A 17,314-nucleotide genomic window follows, 5' to 3' on the forward strand; every position below is an offset into this window, starting at 1 on the left:
AAACATGTATCCCAATTACAATGCTTATCCCCTCCCCCCGGTTGTATAGCTGAAGTATAGAATCGCCTTTGGTTCAAAATTCTGCACACACCCAATATGGTTTTTGTGTCAAAATTTGCTGATTATACACCCAACCACACAGGATGGTTCTTCAATCGCACTAAACAAACCAAAATATAAACTGAAATGTTATTAATCTCTCAACTTAAGAGCACCAACAGGTAGCCCAATCACACCCACTAACACCCAACCAACCGTGAGAAAAAGAGCTCCAACTTGCATTTTCAGCACAAGAAATGAGCATCTATTGTATTGGATGAATATATGCTCTCATTATTGGAGCATCCTTCACCCTATTAATATCAACTTTTCGCGGGTGAATATATTTTCTCTTATTTTTAAATCTAACTCGGTCTCTTTCTTTCATGTCTTAAGTTTTGAATTACCCAAGTTGTCTTGGATCTATTTGTACAATGATTGAGTTAATTCTTTTTTATTTTGGGATGGTAATATTCCCTCCCAATTTTAATCATGCCTTAGATGAAGGGCATTTTAATCATGCTATCTCATCGCATCCCTTCACTATTTTAAGTAAAAGATATTTTAGATATTTTAATTATATTTTGCACCTCAAGCCCATAATATACCAATAATATTTTTCTAATCAAAATTTTCTCACTTATTAATCTCTCAACTTAAGAGCACCAACAGGTCACACCCACTAACACCCAACCAACTGCGAGAAAAAAAGCTCTAACTTGCATTTTCAGCACAAGAAAGGAGCATCTATTGTATTGGATAAATATATGCTCTCTCTATTGGAGCATCCTTTACCCTATTAATATCGACTTTTGGCAGATGAATATATTCTCTTATTTTTAAATCTAACTCGGTCTCTCTCTTTCATGTCTTAAGTTTTGAATAACCCAAGTTGTCTTGGATCTATTTGTCCAATGATTGACTTAATTCTTTTTTATTTTGGGATGGTAATATTCCCTCCTAATTTTAAGCATGCCTTAGATGAGGGGCATTTTAATCATGCTATCTCATCGCATTCCTTCACTATTTTGGGTGAAAGATATTTTAGATATTCTCAAGCCCATAATATACCAATAACATTTTTCTAATCAAAATTCTCTCACTTATTAATCTCTCAACTTAAGAGCACCAACAGGTAGCCCAATCACACCCACTAACACCCAACCAACCGTGAGAAAAAGAGCTCCAACTTGCATTTTCAGCACAAGAAATGAGCATCTATTGTATTGGATGAATATATGCTCTCTTTATTGGAGCATCCTTCACCCTATTAATATCAACTTTTCGCGGGTGAATATATTTCTCTTATTTTTAAATCTAACTCAGTCTCTCTCTTTCATGTCTTAAGTTTTGAATTACCCAAGTTGTCTTGGATCTATTTGTACAATAATTGACTTAATTCTTTTTTATTTTGGGATGGTAATATTCCCTCCTAATTTTAATCATGCCTTAGATGAGGGGCATTTTAATCATGCTATCTCATCGCATCCCTTCACTATTTTGAATGAAAGATATTTTAGATATTTTAATTATATTCTGCACCTTAAGCCCATAATATACCAATAACATTTTTCTAATTAAAATTCTCTCACTTATTAATCTCTCAACTTAAAGCACCAACAGGTCACACCCACTAACACCCAACCAATTGCGAGAAAAAAAAGCTCCAACTTGCATTTTTAGCACAAGAAATTAGCATCTATTGTATTGGATGAATATATGCTCTCTCTATTGGAGCATCCTTTACCCTATTAATATCGACTTTTGGTAAATGAATATATTCTCTTATTTTTAAATCTAACTCGGTCTCTTTCTTTCATGTCTTAAGTTTTGAATAACCCAAGTTGTCTTGGATCTATTTGTACAATGATTGACTTAATTCTTTTTTATTTTGGGATGGTAATATTCCCTCCCAATTTTAATCATGCCTTAGATGAGGGGCATTTTAATCATGCTATCTCATCGCATCCCTTCACTATTTTGAATGAAATATATTTTAGATATTTTAATTATATTCTGCACCTCAAGCCCATAATATACCAATAACATTTTTCTAATTAAAATTCTCTCACTTATTAATCTCTCAACTTAAGAGCACCAACAGGTCACACCCACTAATACCCAACCAATTGCGAGAAAAAAAGCTCCAACTTGCATTTTCAGCACAAGAAATGAGCATCTATTGTATTGGATGAATATATGCTCTCTCTATTGGAGCATCCTTTACCCTATTAATATCGACTTTTGGCGGATGAATATATTCTCTTATTTTTAAATCTAACTCGGTCTCTTTCTTTCATGTCTTAAGTTTTGAATAACCCAAGTTGTCTTGGATCTATTTGTCCAATGATTGAGTTAATTCTTTTTTATTTTGGGATGGTAATATTCCCTCCCAATTTTAATCATGCCTTAGATGATGGGCATTTTAATAATGCTATCTCATCGCATTCCTTTACTATTTTGGGTGAAAGATATTTTAGATATTTTAATTATATTATGTACCTCAAGCCCATAATATACCAATAACATTTTTCTAATCAAAATTCTCTCACTTATTAATCTCTCAACTTAAGAGCACCAATAGGTAGCCCAATTACACCCACTAACACCCAACCAACCGTGAGAAAAAGAGCTCCAACTTGCATTTTCAGCACAAGAAAGGAGCATCTATTGTATTGGATGAATATATGCTCTCTCTATTGAAGCATCTTTTACCCTATTAATATCGACTTTTCGCGGATGAATATATTCTCTTATTTTTAAATCTAACTCGGTCTCTCTCTTTCATGTTTAAGTTTTAAATTACCCAAGTTGTCTTGGATCTATTTGTCCAATGATCGACTTAATTCTTTTTTATTTTGGGATGACAATATTCTCTCCCAATTTTAATCATGCCTTAGATGAGGGGCATTTTAATCATGCTATCTCATCGCATCCTTTTATTATTTTGGGTGAAAGATATTTTAGATATTTTAATTATATTCTATACTTCAAGTCCATAATATACCAATAATATTTTTCTAATCAAAATTCTCTCACTTATTAATCTCTCAACCTAAGAGCATCAACAGGTAGCCCAATCACATCCACTGACACCCAACCAACCATGAGAAAAATAGCTCCACCTTGCATTTTCAGCACAAGAAAGGAGCATCTATTGTATTGGATGAATATATGCTCTCTCTATTAGCATCATTTACCCTATTAATATCGACTTTTCACGGATGAATATATTTTCTCTTATTTTTAAATCTAACTCAGTCTCTCTCTTTCATGTCTTAAGTTTTAAATTACCTAAGTTGTCTTGGATCTGTTTGTCCAATGATTGACTTAATTCTTTTTTATTTTGGGATAGTAATATTCCCTCTCAATTTTAATCATGCCTTAGATGAGGGGCATTTTAATCAAGCGATCTCATCGCATCCCTTCACTATTTTGGGTGAAAGATATTTTAGATATTTTAATTATATTCTGTACTTCAAGTCCATAATATACCAATAACATTTTTCTAATCAAAATTCTCTCACTTATTAATCTCTCAACTTAAGAGCATCAACATGTAGCCCAATCACACCCACTAACACCTAACCAACCGTGAGAAAAAGAGCTCCAACTTGCATTTTCAGCACAAGAAAGGAGTATCTATTGTATTGGATGAATATATGATCTCTCTATTGGAGCATCCCTTACCCTATTAATATCGACTTTCCGCGGATGAATATATTTTCTCTTATTTTTAAATCTAACTCGGTCTCTCTCTTCATGTCTTAAGTTTTGAATTACCCAAGTTGTCTTGGATCTATTTGTCCAATGATTGACTTAATTCTTTTTTATTTTGGGATGGTAATATTCCCCCCCAATTTTACTGTCTCCCAATATTGTATCAACAACAATTAACCATCATCATAACAATTTGCTTTTTCTTTTTCTTTTTTTTCAACCAACTTTACTTGATGGAATTTTTACGCTTCTCTCTCTTAATTTCATTTTTTATCTATTGTATAAATTTATGGTATGTGTACAACTCTATTTATAGATAATTTGGTATAACAATTGTACACTTCATTTTAGGTAAAATATGATCCATTGTTTTAAGTTTAATAAGATGGAATTAGAGACCAATTACCATAGCTCTATCTTGAATTGAGCCCCTGTGCTCTATATAATTTGTAATGCTTTTAAGTTGATATAGTAAATGAGTAATAAGAGTATCGAATGTTTAGAGTTATTTCGTTTACTTGTGGAAATTCCATGCCTTCATATAAGTGAAGCGATTGAGATATTTAGAATCCTCATCTTTAAATTCTCAATTTTGATTATTATGTGTTGTGAGAAAATTTCTCATAGATGCTTGATGGAGATAGAAAGAAAATAGTTATCCTAAATTTCTCGATTATGAGATGAGTTAAGTAGAGATGTTGTTAGTTTTCTTTTATTTGAGTTAGATGGTCCTCGAATTTCTTGAGATTGTGATTCATTAGTGGCTATCTATCAATAGTTATTCTTCAAATCAAGTTTATGAATATGAAAACTTAGATATTTTTTTATCTTTTAATAATGACACATGACGTGACAAAATTTTAAATTTTAAGTTTTTTGAATACTCTCACTAGTTCTCCCTAATTTCCACACCAACTTCTTATTAATTAATGGTAGCTCACTTATGCATTAAGTTAATTGACCTCTCCCTATGTATCCATCTCTAGAAAAACTTTCGATATTTTTGCATCAACATTTCCGTTGATGAATACTTTTATCTCTGATTTTAAAATCAGCTTACTTAGATGTTAGTAATCAATTCCCTCTATTTATTTATTTATTTTGTATCAACTTTGTATTTGTTTCAATAGTATGTTTTTGGTATCTTTTATCTCTGATTGTATGTGTCACGAGGAGGCACGTGTTTTAGTTGGCGGCTCTTTGGGGAAGCTGACAAGGAGAGAATCAAAATTCTCACTCATTGTCCCACCCCACCCAGCAAGGTTTCAATTGACACAATCGTAGAAAGAGGGTTCTATTGACACAATTCTGAGTTATGGGCCATCTTCAGAGTCAACAGAAGAGGGTTCTATTGGCAGCGGCTCATTCGATACAACATGTGTTGGTGGAAGTTAGCTTTTGAACAGTTGGCTTTCAGTTCAAATTACATCAGATTAGATGTGATTACATCTAATAATATCTGAATTAGACAAATCTTGTGTGGTTTATAAATACACTTGTGTTGGAAATACTACAGAAAATAAGTAACAGAGGTAATGGACTGCAAAAACTGATAGTTCATTCATTAACTTATGAATGTATTTATACAGAAAAAAATGTAACAAACTCAATAAGAAATCCCTAAAATAAACAAGCAACTGAAATTCATAATCAAATTCAAAAACTCAACAATTTTTTAGCTTCTGTTATTCCACCAAATCCTCAACAATTTCAACTGTTTGACTTCTTCAACTTCTGATCTTTAGCAGTAAATATAGCACTTTTCAACACTCCTCCTTGCTAATTTTGCTACATACCCCTATTTTTTCTCTCAAAAATTCAAACCTTGCCTTGGACAAACCCTTTGTTAGAATGTCTGCAAGTTGAATACTTGTGTTGCAATTTACTAACTTCACCTCACCATTTTTCTGCACTTCCCTAGTAAAGTAGTACTTCACCTTGAAGTGTTTGGTTCTTCCATGGAACACTGGGTTGTTCGAAATTGCTATCGCAACCTGATTATCCACAAATACTTCAGTTGCTTTTTCTTGTGCCAGCCTTAGATCAATCATGATCTTTCTTAACCATAGAGCTTGGTTAACTGCAGAAGCTGAGCAGCTGCTGCCACATACTCAGCTTCTGCAGTTGACTGAGCAACAACTTCCTATTTTCTTGAACTCCAACAGAAACACCCTGAACCCAAGCTAAATAGGTAACCCGAGGTGCTCTTCATGTCTTCACAAGCTCCAGCCCAATCACTATCTGCATATCCATGTAGGACTAACTCATCTTTTTTTCTAAATTTAACTCCCAAGTCCAATGTCCCTTTTATATATCTTAGCACTCTTTTAGCAGCTATAAGATGCACTTTCTTGGCACAGTGCATGAACCTTGAAAGTAAGTTGACAGAGTGCATTACATCGGGCCTTGTGGCTGTTAAGTACATTAAGCAACCAATCAAGCTTCTACAAAAACCTTCATCAACCATTTCAGCTGTTTTTTCTGGACAAAATTTCTCATTTTGCGCTAGCGGAGTATCCACAGGCTTACATTCCTCCATTTTGAATTTTCTTAACACTTCCTTAGCATACTTCTTTTGACCAATAAAAATCTCACCTTTTGATTGTTGCATTTCCATTCCAAGGAAGAAAGCCTTCTCACCAAGGTCTGTTATCTCAAATGCATCCATCATTTGCTCCTTAAACACCTTGACAAGCTCTTCATTACTCCTTGTCACTAGCAAATCATCCACATATAGTGAGATAATAATAATTTCATATTTTTTTATTTTAACATATAAAGTATTCTCACTCAGGCTTCTGTTGAAACCAATGCTTATCAAGTGTTCATTAATTCTGCCATACCAAGCTCTTAAGGCTTGTTTTAGCCCATATAGAGCCTTCTTAAGTAAATAAACCTTACTAGGATCAGTTGTAAATCCCTCAGGTTGTTCAACAAAAATTTCTTCATGCAGATAACCATTTAGGAAGGCGAATTTGACGTCAAGCTGATAAATTTTCCATTGTTGTTATGCTGCAATTGCCAGGAGTAGCCTTATTGTGTCCAACCTTGCCACTGGTGCAAAGGTTTCTGAAAAATCCACTCCAAACTGTTGTGCGTAGCCCTTTACCACTAGTCTAGCTTTGTGTTTGTTCACGGTCCCATCTGCCTTCAGCTTGGTCCTGTAAACCCACTTGACTCCTATTGTTTTTTTGTGTAAAGGCCTGTCCATAAGCTCCCAAGTCTGATTCTTATGAATCATTCTCATTTCCTCCTGCATTGCATTGATCCATTTAGGATCCTTTGCTGCTTCTTCATAACCAGCAGGTTCCAGAACTGCTACACTACATTTTTGATAAATTTCAGCAAGGGACCTTGTCCCTCTTATGGGTAGTTCATCATCGTTGTCTTCATCAAGCTCAACTACTTCCTTTTTTTCTGTTGTCTGTCTTTTTGGTTCATCATTTTCCCAATTCCATTCTGCATCTTCATCAAATGTCACATCCCTACTAATGATGAATTTTCTAGTTAGTGGTTGGAAAATTCTGTATCCTTTTGTGACTGTGTTGTACCCCACCAGAACTCCATATTCTGCCTTTTCATCTAACTTTCCTCTCTTTGCATCTGGAATGTGAGTGAAGCACAAACAGCCAAAAATTTTTAAATTTGACACATAGGGTTTAGTATCATACCATACTTCAAAAGGTGTTTTTCCCTTTAAGGCTTTTGTTGTAAGCCTGTTCAGCAAAAATACAGCAGTATTAACTGCTTTTGCCCAAAAAAATTTCGGCATATGCTTCGCAAATAGCAAGCATCTAGCCATCTCCATTATGGTTCTGTTTTTTCTTTCACTCACACCATTCTGCTGAGGTGTATTTGTAGTAGAAAATTGATGCTCAATCCCTGTATTTTCACAAAATTTTGCAAACATATGGGCTGTGTATTCGGTCCCATTGTCAGACCTTATTACTTTGATTTTACAGCTACTCTGATTTTCAATCCAAGCTTTGAATTTTCAAAAAATTGCTGTAACTTCTGATTTGTGCTTCATGAAATACACCCAACATATCCTACTAAAATCATCAATGAAAATGATGAAATACCTGCTCCCATTAAGAGACTCTGTCCTCATTGGTCCACACACATCAGTGTGGATTAGCTGTAGTCTTTCAGTTGCTCTCCAGGCTTTGTTAATTGGGAATGGCTTTCTGGATTGTTTTCCCAGCTGGCATGCTTCACACACTTTGATTTCTTCTCCAGTGAATGTCATTCCCTTCACAACTTCCTTTTTTTGCATAAATTCTAATGCAGAATTATGAAAATGTCCCATTCTTCGGTGCCATACATCAACCTTTGAGCAAGAGTATGCACACGATTCATTTTTTGCTAACTCCAGACTGAAACTCTTGCTTTTCATGTCAACTGAGAACAAAACTTCACCACTTGAGTCAGTAATTTCACATGTTTTATTTTTAAAAAATACAGAATAACCCCTTTCAAGCAGTTGCCCAACACTCAGCAGATTTTGGTCTATTTCTAGTACAAAAAGTACATCAGTAATTACTTTTTTACTTGCAGAACCTGTTATAGCAACAGTTCCCTTTCCTTTTACCTCGATCAACTGACCATTGCCAATTCTGACTTTGGATTCGACAGACCTATCAAGGTCTTGAAAGATGGAATCATCGTATGTCATGTGGTTGGTACATCCATTGTCTATTAACCAGGCCTCACTTGTGGAGTTATTTCCTGCAAAACAAGTTGCAACAAATAATTGTTCTTCATTAGGTTGTTGCACAGTCTATACCTGGGTTTGCTGTTTGTTCTTGCAAAATTTAGCAATGTGCCCCTTTTTCTTGCATGATCTGCATTCCAGAATTTTCCAACATTTAGTTGGATGAGGATTGGTTTTGCTGCAGTGTTGGCAAGGAGGAAATTTAGGAGGATTGCGTGTGCCCTTGCCAACATTGTCTTCTCTTCCTCTATTCCAAAGCTTCTTTCCCTTGCTTTCACTAGTGGTTGTGTACTTTGCCTGAAAAGCCCCTTCTACTCCCTCCTCCTGTCTATAAGCTCTTCTCTGCTCCTGAGCTTGCATCACATTTATCAACTCTCCCAATGCAATAGTTGACAAGTCTCTTGACTCCTCAAGAGAGGAAATCTTAGCCTCAAACCTTTCAGGAAATGTTACCAGTATCTTTTCAACAACTCTTCTATCAGGAAATGCTTCACCAAGCATCCTGATCTTGTTGACAATGGTCATCAGTTTGTCAACATATTCCTTGAAGCTCTCAGCTTCCTTCATTTTTTTCATCTCAAATTCTCTCCTAAGATTCAGAATTTGCATCCGCTTTGTCCTCTGATTACCCTGGTACCCCTCCTTGAGAAGATCCCATGCTAGTTTTGCTGTTTCACAAGTCATGATCTTTGTAAAAATCATTTCTGATACGGGTGAGTGAATACAGGTCTTGGCCTTGTACCCTTTTTCTTGTTGCTGTCCTATTTTCTGTGATTTGGTCAATGGTTGGATCCTCAGGTAATGTTGGTATTTCAGTTGTTACCACATCCCATAAATCACTTGCCTGCAAATATGACTCCATCTTCACTGCCCAAATCTGATAATTTTCACCTGTAAACATTGGTGATGCTGACATGAAATTGTTTCCTGCCATAGCTGTAATCTAGCTTGAAGGCTAGGTGTTTGGTTTTTTGTAAAAAAAAGAAAGTTCCTCACTGGATTCACTCACTCTCAAACACAAACCCTTAAGATCAATAAGGCTCTGATACCAATTTGTTGGAAATACTACAGAAAATAAGTAACAGAGGTAATGGACTGCAAAAACTGATAGTTCATTCATTAACTTATGAATGTATTTATACAGAAAAAAATGTAACAAACTCAATAAGAAATCCCTAAAATAAACAAGCAATTGAAATTCATAATCAAATTCAAAAACTCAGCAATTTTTTAGCTTCTGTTATTCCACCAAATCCTCAACAATTTCAACTGTTTGACTTCTTCAACTTCTGATCTTTAGCAGCAAATATAGCACTTTTCAACAACTTGCATACCAACTACTTTAATCATTCAAGAATTGTCTAATTCTCGAGGTCGGTATGATGTCCATATTGGTATGATATTGTCCACTTTAGGTCTAAATTTTTATGGATTTGTTTTTTGATTTTACTCAAAAAAAACTTCATACTAATAAAGATATTGTCCAAATTTATACGCTCTTGACCTTTTTTATATCTAGTCGACATAAGACTTTAATTTGCATACTCAACAATTATTTCCCTCTCATATTTCTCCAAATATAGTATCAAACTTTTCTTCTAAAAGTACACCCGGCCAAACAAATTATCTTTTGTAATCACTCACACCAAACCACAAAAACAGCTAAAAATTTCTTAATCCCTCGTCTAACCACCAAATGGTGGAGAAAATAACTAGAAAGGAGCCCCAACTTGCAATATCAACTCAAGAAAAGAGCATCGGCATCATAGTCACTGCAATAGAGACCTGGGCGTTGGGTGAAACCTTGTTTCTTTAGCATCTGCCTTGCCTTTAGTACAAGTGTACGGTTAGTAACTTCAGTTTTTGTTTCATCTATTATAATCTGAATTACATTACTGAGAGCTCCAAAAGCTTCACGAGGCTTCCCAGATCCACAGTCATCAGCAGCACTTTGGTCACTTTGACAAGCACTTATCAGAATGCCTCTACGAGGAGGTGTTGGATTGGTTGTTCCTCTAGCATAAGTCACTAGGTTACTACTATCCTCAAGGTTTAACTTGTGGAAATTTTGGGCCAAGTTTCCAATTCCATTCAGAATTTCACCAACTTCCATATTGAGGGCATTCACATCCAACTTGATTTTAGGGCTGACATCTTCACCGAAAATATCAAATAGAGTTTGTCTCAGGTTGCCTTCATAAATGTCATCTTTCCCAGTTTTTCTCTTCAGCATCTTAACGAATTTTGAAGGAGACAAATATTTGTACTCGAAAGTACGTTGATAGCGATATCCAGCTTGACTCTCTCTGTTTACAAGATGTTGGCTATGGTGGTGTCCCAAACTAGAATCTTGGCGATGATGGTGTCTAGAACTAGAAGACCCTTGTTCAAAATATTGGTAACTAGAACTAGAAGACCCTTGATCAAAATATTGGTAATGGTGATGTCTTTGAGGAGAATATTCCCTTGGAGCATATTGCTTCTTAGTACTCTCACCAATTTGTTCCTTAGCATATGCAATAAGGCCGCCACTGTGGCAAGAATCTGCAACAATTGTAATACGACAACCTTTGGGAACTTCATTTACAAAATGCCTGAAATCATCATCTGTACAAACACCATAATACTACATTCAGAATCCTCAATTGCTTCTCTTCGCTTTCATTTATTCAAAAATTTAGAAAGAAATTGAACACTTCATAAACACACACACATATATATATTCCCCTTAAAACCATTATTGTTCAAAATGTTCTTATACGTGCTAGTAATCAATTTATTGATATTGATGAATATACTCTCTACAAATGCTAGTAAATAAAATCTTTATTGCTAAAAATTCTATTTACAATAGGTGGTAAAACAAAGACTAATTTTAAGAGCAACAACACATCAAAGTCTCTATCTACTTACATAATCCTAGATTTTCATTTATTCTTATCATTGTTTTAATTATTTTTTGTATGGTCCATGTATTTAATATCAAAAGCAATTGTCTTTTATCAAATTTTTTATGACCTTCATTTATCTCTTTTGTTAATTGTTTGTTCCATTACATCAATTAAAAAGAAAAATTGTATTTTTTTTCTCTTATCCCAGTCAAGTTTTTAGTAAAAATATCGGGAGCATTGTTCTATTACCCGCGTCGGGTATACGCGAGCATGCAAGGGGTGTGCAAGACCCATGCCTCGGCCCACAAGACAAACCTTATTTTGTTTGACGCAGACAACATATAATAATTTTTAAAAAATCGATTCATGTTAAATTTAGAATTTCAACATATTAAATTTCCACTAAAAAGTGTCACCATGTAATAATTAGCTAAAACAATTTAATTAGATGGGTGGAGATGAGTCACAATAATCAATATTTGCATTGCATGTTGCCCAAAATTAATCAAAAACTCGTGAAAGTCAATTCGAAGCCACGAGAGAGACTGACCAGTGATGAGATTGGAGTCGGTGGGGATGATGCACTCGTCGTAGCCAGTGTTGTCGTATTTGCGACGAGGGGGGAGACGAATGCCATGGCCACTAAAGTGGACGAAAAGAACGTCTCCAAACTTGGCAGATCGAACCATATCGGTGATGGCATCACGAATGTTCCGACCAGTAGGCTTCGGGAAGTCGTCATCGGTGTCGATGAGCACCTCGATGTCGCGATCGTAAAAGCCGAACCGCCGAACGAGACATTTGTGCATCCGCCTGACGTCGTTTACGCAGCCCATAAGTTCCTCTTCCGTCCCCGGGTAATTGCAGCCTATCAGCACCGCCATCTTCCTCCCCATCTCCACTCTCCGGCCGGCTAGTACACGCTCTCCCTCTCTCTCTAGCGAGTTTTGTCCATCGCTTGGCTCCGGAAGAACTCCATTTAATTCATTTCCTGTCCTGTCCCCATTAGTACAAACAGTAGTAGTAAACGCCATAGTCAGCGCAGCCCCATCCCTATGGCCCTCAATTAATTAACTTCTAACATTATTTCTTGAGTGAAATCTTTCACATTAAAGGTCTCCACACATTGACCACTCATGTAGGAGAAATTAATTATAATATATGATAATGTATCAGATAAGAGGTATAATACATGATGCCTACAAGAAACTACCCCCATGAAATGGTGAAACTCTCATATTGCGTCTGTTATGACTTGAACCTGTATCATTGAGTGCAATTTGCTACCTGAGAACCAATCGTACTACGTCCGTGGGGCAACTTCTAACATTATTTCTTGGTCATGGTCGGCGCTGTTAATTTATTATTCATTCAAAGGAATAATTTTAAAATTATAATTTTAAGGGATGTAAATGTAATTTCACAAAATAAAGAAAAATTCTCCTAAATTTTGCTTCACCTTAAACAAGTTTAGTGTATTTGCCCAGATTTGTGATGTATACGTAAAATTTAAGATTAATTATAGTTTGACCCCATTAAAAAATAAAAATCTTTAATTGGTTAAACTCTTTAAGAAATTAATTCAGCACCATTTCAATGCGTTATTATGAATACATTAAGTATAGAATAGTTTTTGATTCAAAATGGAGTACATGCAACTTATTTCAGAATTTGCAATCACACCAAACAAATCAAAAAATTAGAAAGTTTTTTTTTTTCCCTTTTACATAGAAAATACAAAAAATATTTATACACTAAGACAATATTTGTGAAGATGAGCAAAATAAGGTTATATTAAGATAAAATTTGAATATTTTCTAAATCAAGATATGGATTTGATCAAGATAAGAGAAGTATTTTAAAATTCCTATTAAATTATTTGGATTGCACCGAGAATCACACTTTTTTCTTCCATATGTTTGTTGAAATACATATGATAAGTATTAATATAAGTACTTTTTACCAAATTATCTTTATTTCCAAAAAATTTACACAAAAAAAAAATCAATACTTAATACTAGTATTTATACCAAAAAAAATTATTTTCACAAAAAAATCAACAAATAATATTTAATATTAAGCTATCTAAGTGGATCGCTATCCTGTCTCCATCAATAGTAGCCATAAGTTTCATCGCCTTAAGACCCTTCGATTTCCACGATCGCAAAATGCAAAAACATAGCGTGAAGCCATCAACTATATTTTTTTTTAGGACCGAGAGTTCTATGAAAAAATCGTAATTTTGATCGGAGGTTATTGACTGGGCATCAAGAACCAGGCATTTACAATGCAGTGAACAACTTTCTTTCATTGGAGGAAAGGAAAACAAAATAGAGTGAGAAAATCTTCAATTCCATTCTCATTCCCAAATCTCGCGTTGTAGGGTTGTTGCAATTGAGTTGAGATTTTCAAAATACATTCTCTTTTCTTATTCACCCAATGAAATACAGCCAATCACCTATTATCAAATAGTAATTTTTTTAAAAAAATTATAAAATTAAATAAAAAAAAATTATAAATGAGATATATGTTAATTATATATATATATATTATTATTTGATTTTATAATTTTTTTGGTTTGATTTTATAATTTCTTAAAAAATTATTATTTAATAATGATGATGTGACTGTAATTTGGGTGGACAGCAAAGGGTAGAGCCGACAGCAGATCTCGGCTCGCTGCAATTGGATTTGAGTCCCTATAAAAAGTGCTTCTGGCCGACTTCAGCCCCGAAATTCCAGTCCACTTTCCCAAGAAAAATTCGTTTTCCAGGAAAGTTCTCTCTCTCTCTCTATAAAACCTCCCTCGCTCATCCACTCACTCCCCATTTTCTTTTTCATGTCGGTTCATTCTCTCTCATCCACTCACTCCCCTTTTTCTTTTTCATGTCGGCTCATTCTCTCAGACCGTCGCTTTTGTCCGAGCCAATTTTCTCTGGACTCAGACAAAGGAAAATGGCAGCCTGCGTCCACACCTCAAGAACAACTCCACTTTCCTTCGATTCCCTTTTTCTTTTTCATGTCGGCTCATTTTTTCAGACCGTCGCTTTTGTCCGAGCCAATTTTCTCTGGACTCAAGACAAAGGAAAATGGCAGCCCGCGTCCACACCTCAAGAACAACTCCACTTTCCTTCGATTCCCTTTTCCTTTTTCATATCGGCTCATTTTCTCAGACCGCCGCTCTTGTCCGAGCCAATTTTCTCTGGACTCAAGACAAAGGAAAATGGCAGCCCGCGTCCACACCTCAAGAACAACTCCACTTTCCTTCGATTCCCTTTTCCTTTTTCATATCGGCTCATTTTCTCAGACCGCCGCTCTTGTCCGAGCCAATTTTCTCTGGACTCAGACAAAGGAAAATGGCAGCCCGCGTCCACACCTCAAGAACGACTCCACTTTCCTTCGATCCAAACAGGGCCAAACCCGACTATCCCGTCTACGACTATGCAAAACTCTGTCAAAAGAATGAATGGCTTTCAGGAACAAGGAGTCTTTCGGAGTGACGCTTTTAAGCTGCTTATGCAGCGTATACACTATATAGTATTTTATTATTATGTGTTTGGCAATAACAATCAGCTGATTTCAGTTGTATAGTTTAAAAGCTATTGCAATAGTATTTTACAAAAACTGGTGCCCCGACTTTGGCAAAAAATGTTATACAGTTGACCGACAAAAATACTATTCTGCCCTCAAGTTCATCTTCCTCTCCTCCTTTGCTCTCTTCCTGTCATCTTCCCTTTGTTTCTGGCCATTACTGTCGCTGTCGCTGGACTGCTGCCGTTGCCCCTTGCTTCGATTTGCCGTCGCCGTCGTCCAGCTAGGCTGCCATTGTCGCCCCATCCCCAGATCTGCATCAGCCGCTGTTCTTCTCGCACAGGTATAGTATATATATATATATATTATATGTTATATATTTGCTGTTCTTCGACCGCAACATATATATATTATATGTTATATGTTATATATATATATAACACAAAATAATATATATTATTATTATATACAATATATATAATATATAGTAATATTGTATTAATAGATTTTTAATAATTATATATAATTTATTAATATTTAATAATAAAATTTTACATCATTTAACATCATGTCTATTTTAGTCTTTTTGTCAAGTTTTAATAACTTATCAGTTCTTTCAAACCAAACACATAAATATTAACTAACAACTTAAAAGCATATTTTTTCAAACACATTATCAACTTAAACACTACACAACTTTTATACTAACAACTATCTCACTTAAAAGCTCTACTAAAAAACGGTAAGCCAAACAACCTCTCAAAAGTCTTTAAAAGCCTCAAGGTGTACAAAAGTGTGCAGAGGGTCGACAGACTCTGGATATTTTAGATGACTCTAGCTTTTCAGGGTTGGACCACCACCTATTTATAGTCCGAGTCTTAGAAGTTCAAAAGTTGTCGAGAGTTCTCCGAAAACTCATATCCAGCATCTGTTCAAGTCAGCTCATATCCTAGTTTCCAAGTATCAAGCACTTATATTGTACTCTTCTCTTTGCCTTATATTCAAAAACAATAGTAGAAAATTATTATTGTGAGGTGTCTTAAGAAAATTTAAAAATTCTAAAATTTAAAAAAGTATGTTGTATAAACTTGGATACCCCCCCCCCCCCCCCCCCCCAAGAGTCTCCTAGATAAGAGTCTTCCAAAACCTCCAAATAGTCTACGGGATAATTGAGCTTTAGCATGCCTAGCTCAAAACTCACCCAGAGTCTTTTGAGCCTGTCTCACCCGATGACTTTAAAGAGTCTTCGAACCCATTTGAAGGATACTCACCAGGGCACATTTATCCCGAAAACACCTCCAACCTTACTCAATGCATCTTTCCCATGGAGTCGGGAGACTCTTGTCTGTGGACCCCACCAAGTGTCTATAAAAACCCGCATATTTCATGGCAAAATAACCTTTTTTTTAGACCTTTTTTCTAGTGTCTTTTTGATCGAACTATTCTAGGACCCTAGTCCTGAAGACTTAAGACCTTAGATCATACATCAGGAGCTTACTCCCCTGAAAACCCATACATATGCATTGACATTATAGTTTGATTTAGGCATTAGAAGATTTGCGTGGGGAAGATCCCCGTGTGTATTCTAATTGTCTATATATTGTAGATACCCTGGAAGATAATTATCCAAAGACCCTCAAGACAGTTCCTTGAAAACTCTCAAAGAGTGTTCCCCAAAGGCGCCCCGAGAACAATATTCCTTGAAGACTTTGAAAACCCTTTAAGGGCCCCGAAGCCCTGGTCCTCCCAGGCCACGGTTTAAGCCCTAGCCCCCCCACCCACCCAACAGTTTTCTTTGTTCCTCCACTGGACTCTGCTTTGCCTATTCCCCCAGAGTACTCTACTTTGTCTGTTCCTATGGTAAATAAATTTAATTGATAAGGTTTAACAACAACACTCTGCAATGGAAGGGCTTTTGTAGACTTACAAGCAAGTCAATCCTACTTAGGACTAGATCTCTATAATCTAGTGATCAACTCAAAACCCAATAAACTTGAGTCAAATCTCATCTCCTAAATCTGGGGGAAACAGTCAGCAAAGGGTGACCTCAATCCCTTCCAACTTCTTCTAGGATATATAACGACTCCTAGAAGTTATTAGATAAGAGTGCTAATACTAAGATAAAGATTTATCTCCCATGGTTATAAAAGAGTCCGGGTGAGCATTTAAGCATTCTTAATATCAGTTCTAAACTATGTCTAACTCCTTAACTTCATCTCTATTGGTCCACACGTGACTTTTAAGTACCGGAGTGATTTTTCCAACCAGCCAGTTTACAAGCACCCGTCCAGTTTATTTGAGTGTTTCATTATTGTAAAGATATTGCTGATTAAATATCCGCATCATCACTGACCCAAACCAATACTTCGAGCAATAGCCACTTCAAGGATGCTGTGAGGTTTGAGTATCCGGTAACTTA

At 35.6% G+C, this 17,314-nt stretch overlaps 1 protein-coding gene across 5 annotated transcripts; it reads right to left on the minus strand.

Moving 5' to 3' along the window:
• Positions 1 to 5,295: 5,295 nt before the first annotated feature.
• Positions 5,296 to 12,369, minus strand: LOC127810941 (metacaspase-6-like). 5 transcript variants are annotated; one of them, XR_008025609.1, is made up of 4 exons: positions 11,915 to 12,369; positions 10,259 to 11,080; positions 7,842 to 9,364; positions 5,296 to 6,474 (listed from the first exon to the last, which is right to left on the minus strand). XR_008025609.1 is itself a non-coding variant. In XM_052350576.1 (3 exons), exons 1-3 carry the CDS (start codon positions 12,258 to 12,260, stop codon positions 9,147 to 9,149), a joined length of 1,386 nt encoding a protein of 461 aa, XP_052206536.1. In that variant the 5' UTR covers positions 12,261 to 12,369; the 3' UTR covers positions 5,296 to 9,146. The 5 variants fall into 5 exon arrangements, 2 of the variants coding, with proteins under 2 accessions (XP_052206536.1, XP_052206537.1); XR_008025608.1 differs by having other exon boundaries at positions 5,296 to 7,475; XR_008025610.1 differs by having other exon boundaries at positions 5,296 to 6,171; positions 6,355 to 9,364.
• Positions 12,370 to 17,314: the final 4,945 nt, after the last annotated feature.

This window comes from Diospyros lotus, chromosome 10 (genome assembly GCF_014633365.1).
Source record: "Diospyros lotus cultivar Yz01 chromosome 10, ASM1463336v1, whole genome shotgun sequence".
NCBI classification, from domain to species: Eukaryota; Viridiplantae; Streptophyta; class Magnoliopsida; order Ericales; family Ebenaceae; genus Diospyros; species Diospyros lotus.

What these genes read in the sequence shown, in the direction of transcription:
- LOC127810941 (XM_052350576.1), bottom strand. Translation starts at nt 12,260, where the DNA reads ATGGGGAGGAAGATGGCGGTGCTGATAGGCTGCAATTACCCGGGGACG. An exon ending in CGACTCCAATCTCATCACTG is followed by an intron (nt 11,081 to 11,914) that starts GTCAGTCTCTCT and finishes GTGTTTGTACAG; the next exon opens with ATGATGATTTCAGGCATTTT. An exon ending in AGGTTTCACCCAACGCCCAG is followed by an intron (nt 9,365 to 10,258) that starts GTCTCTATTGCA and finishes CAATGTTTACAG; the next exon opens with GTGAAAATTATCAGATTTGG.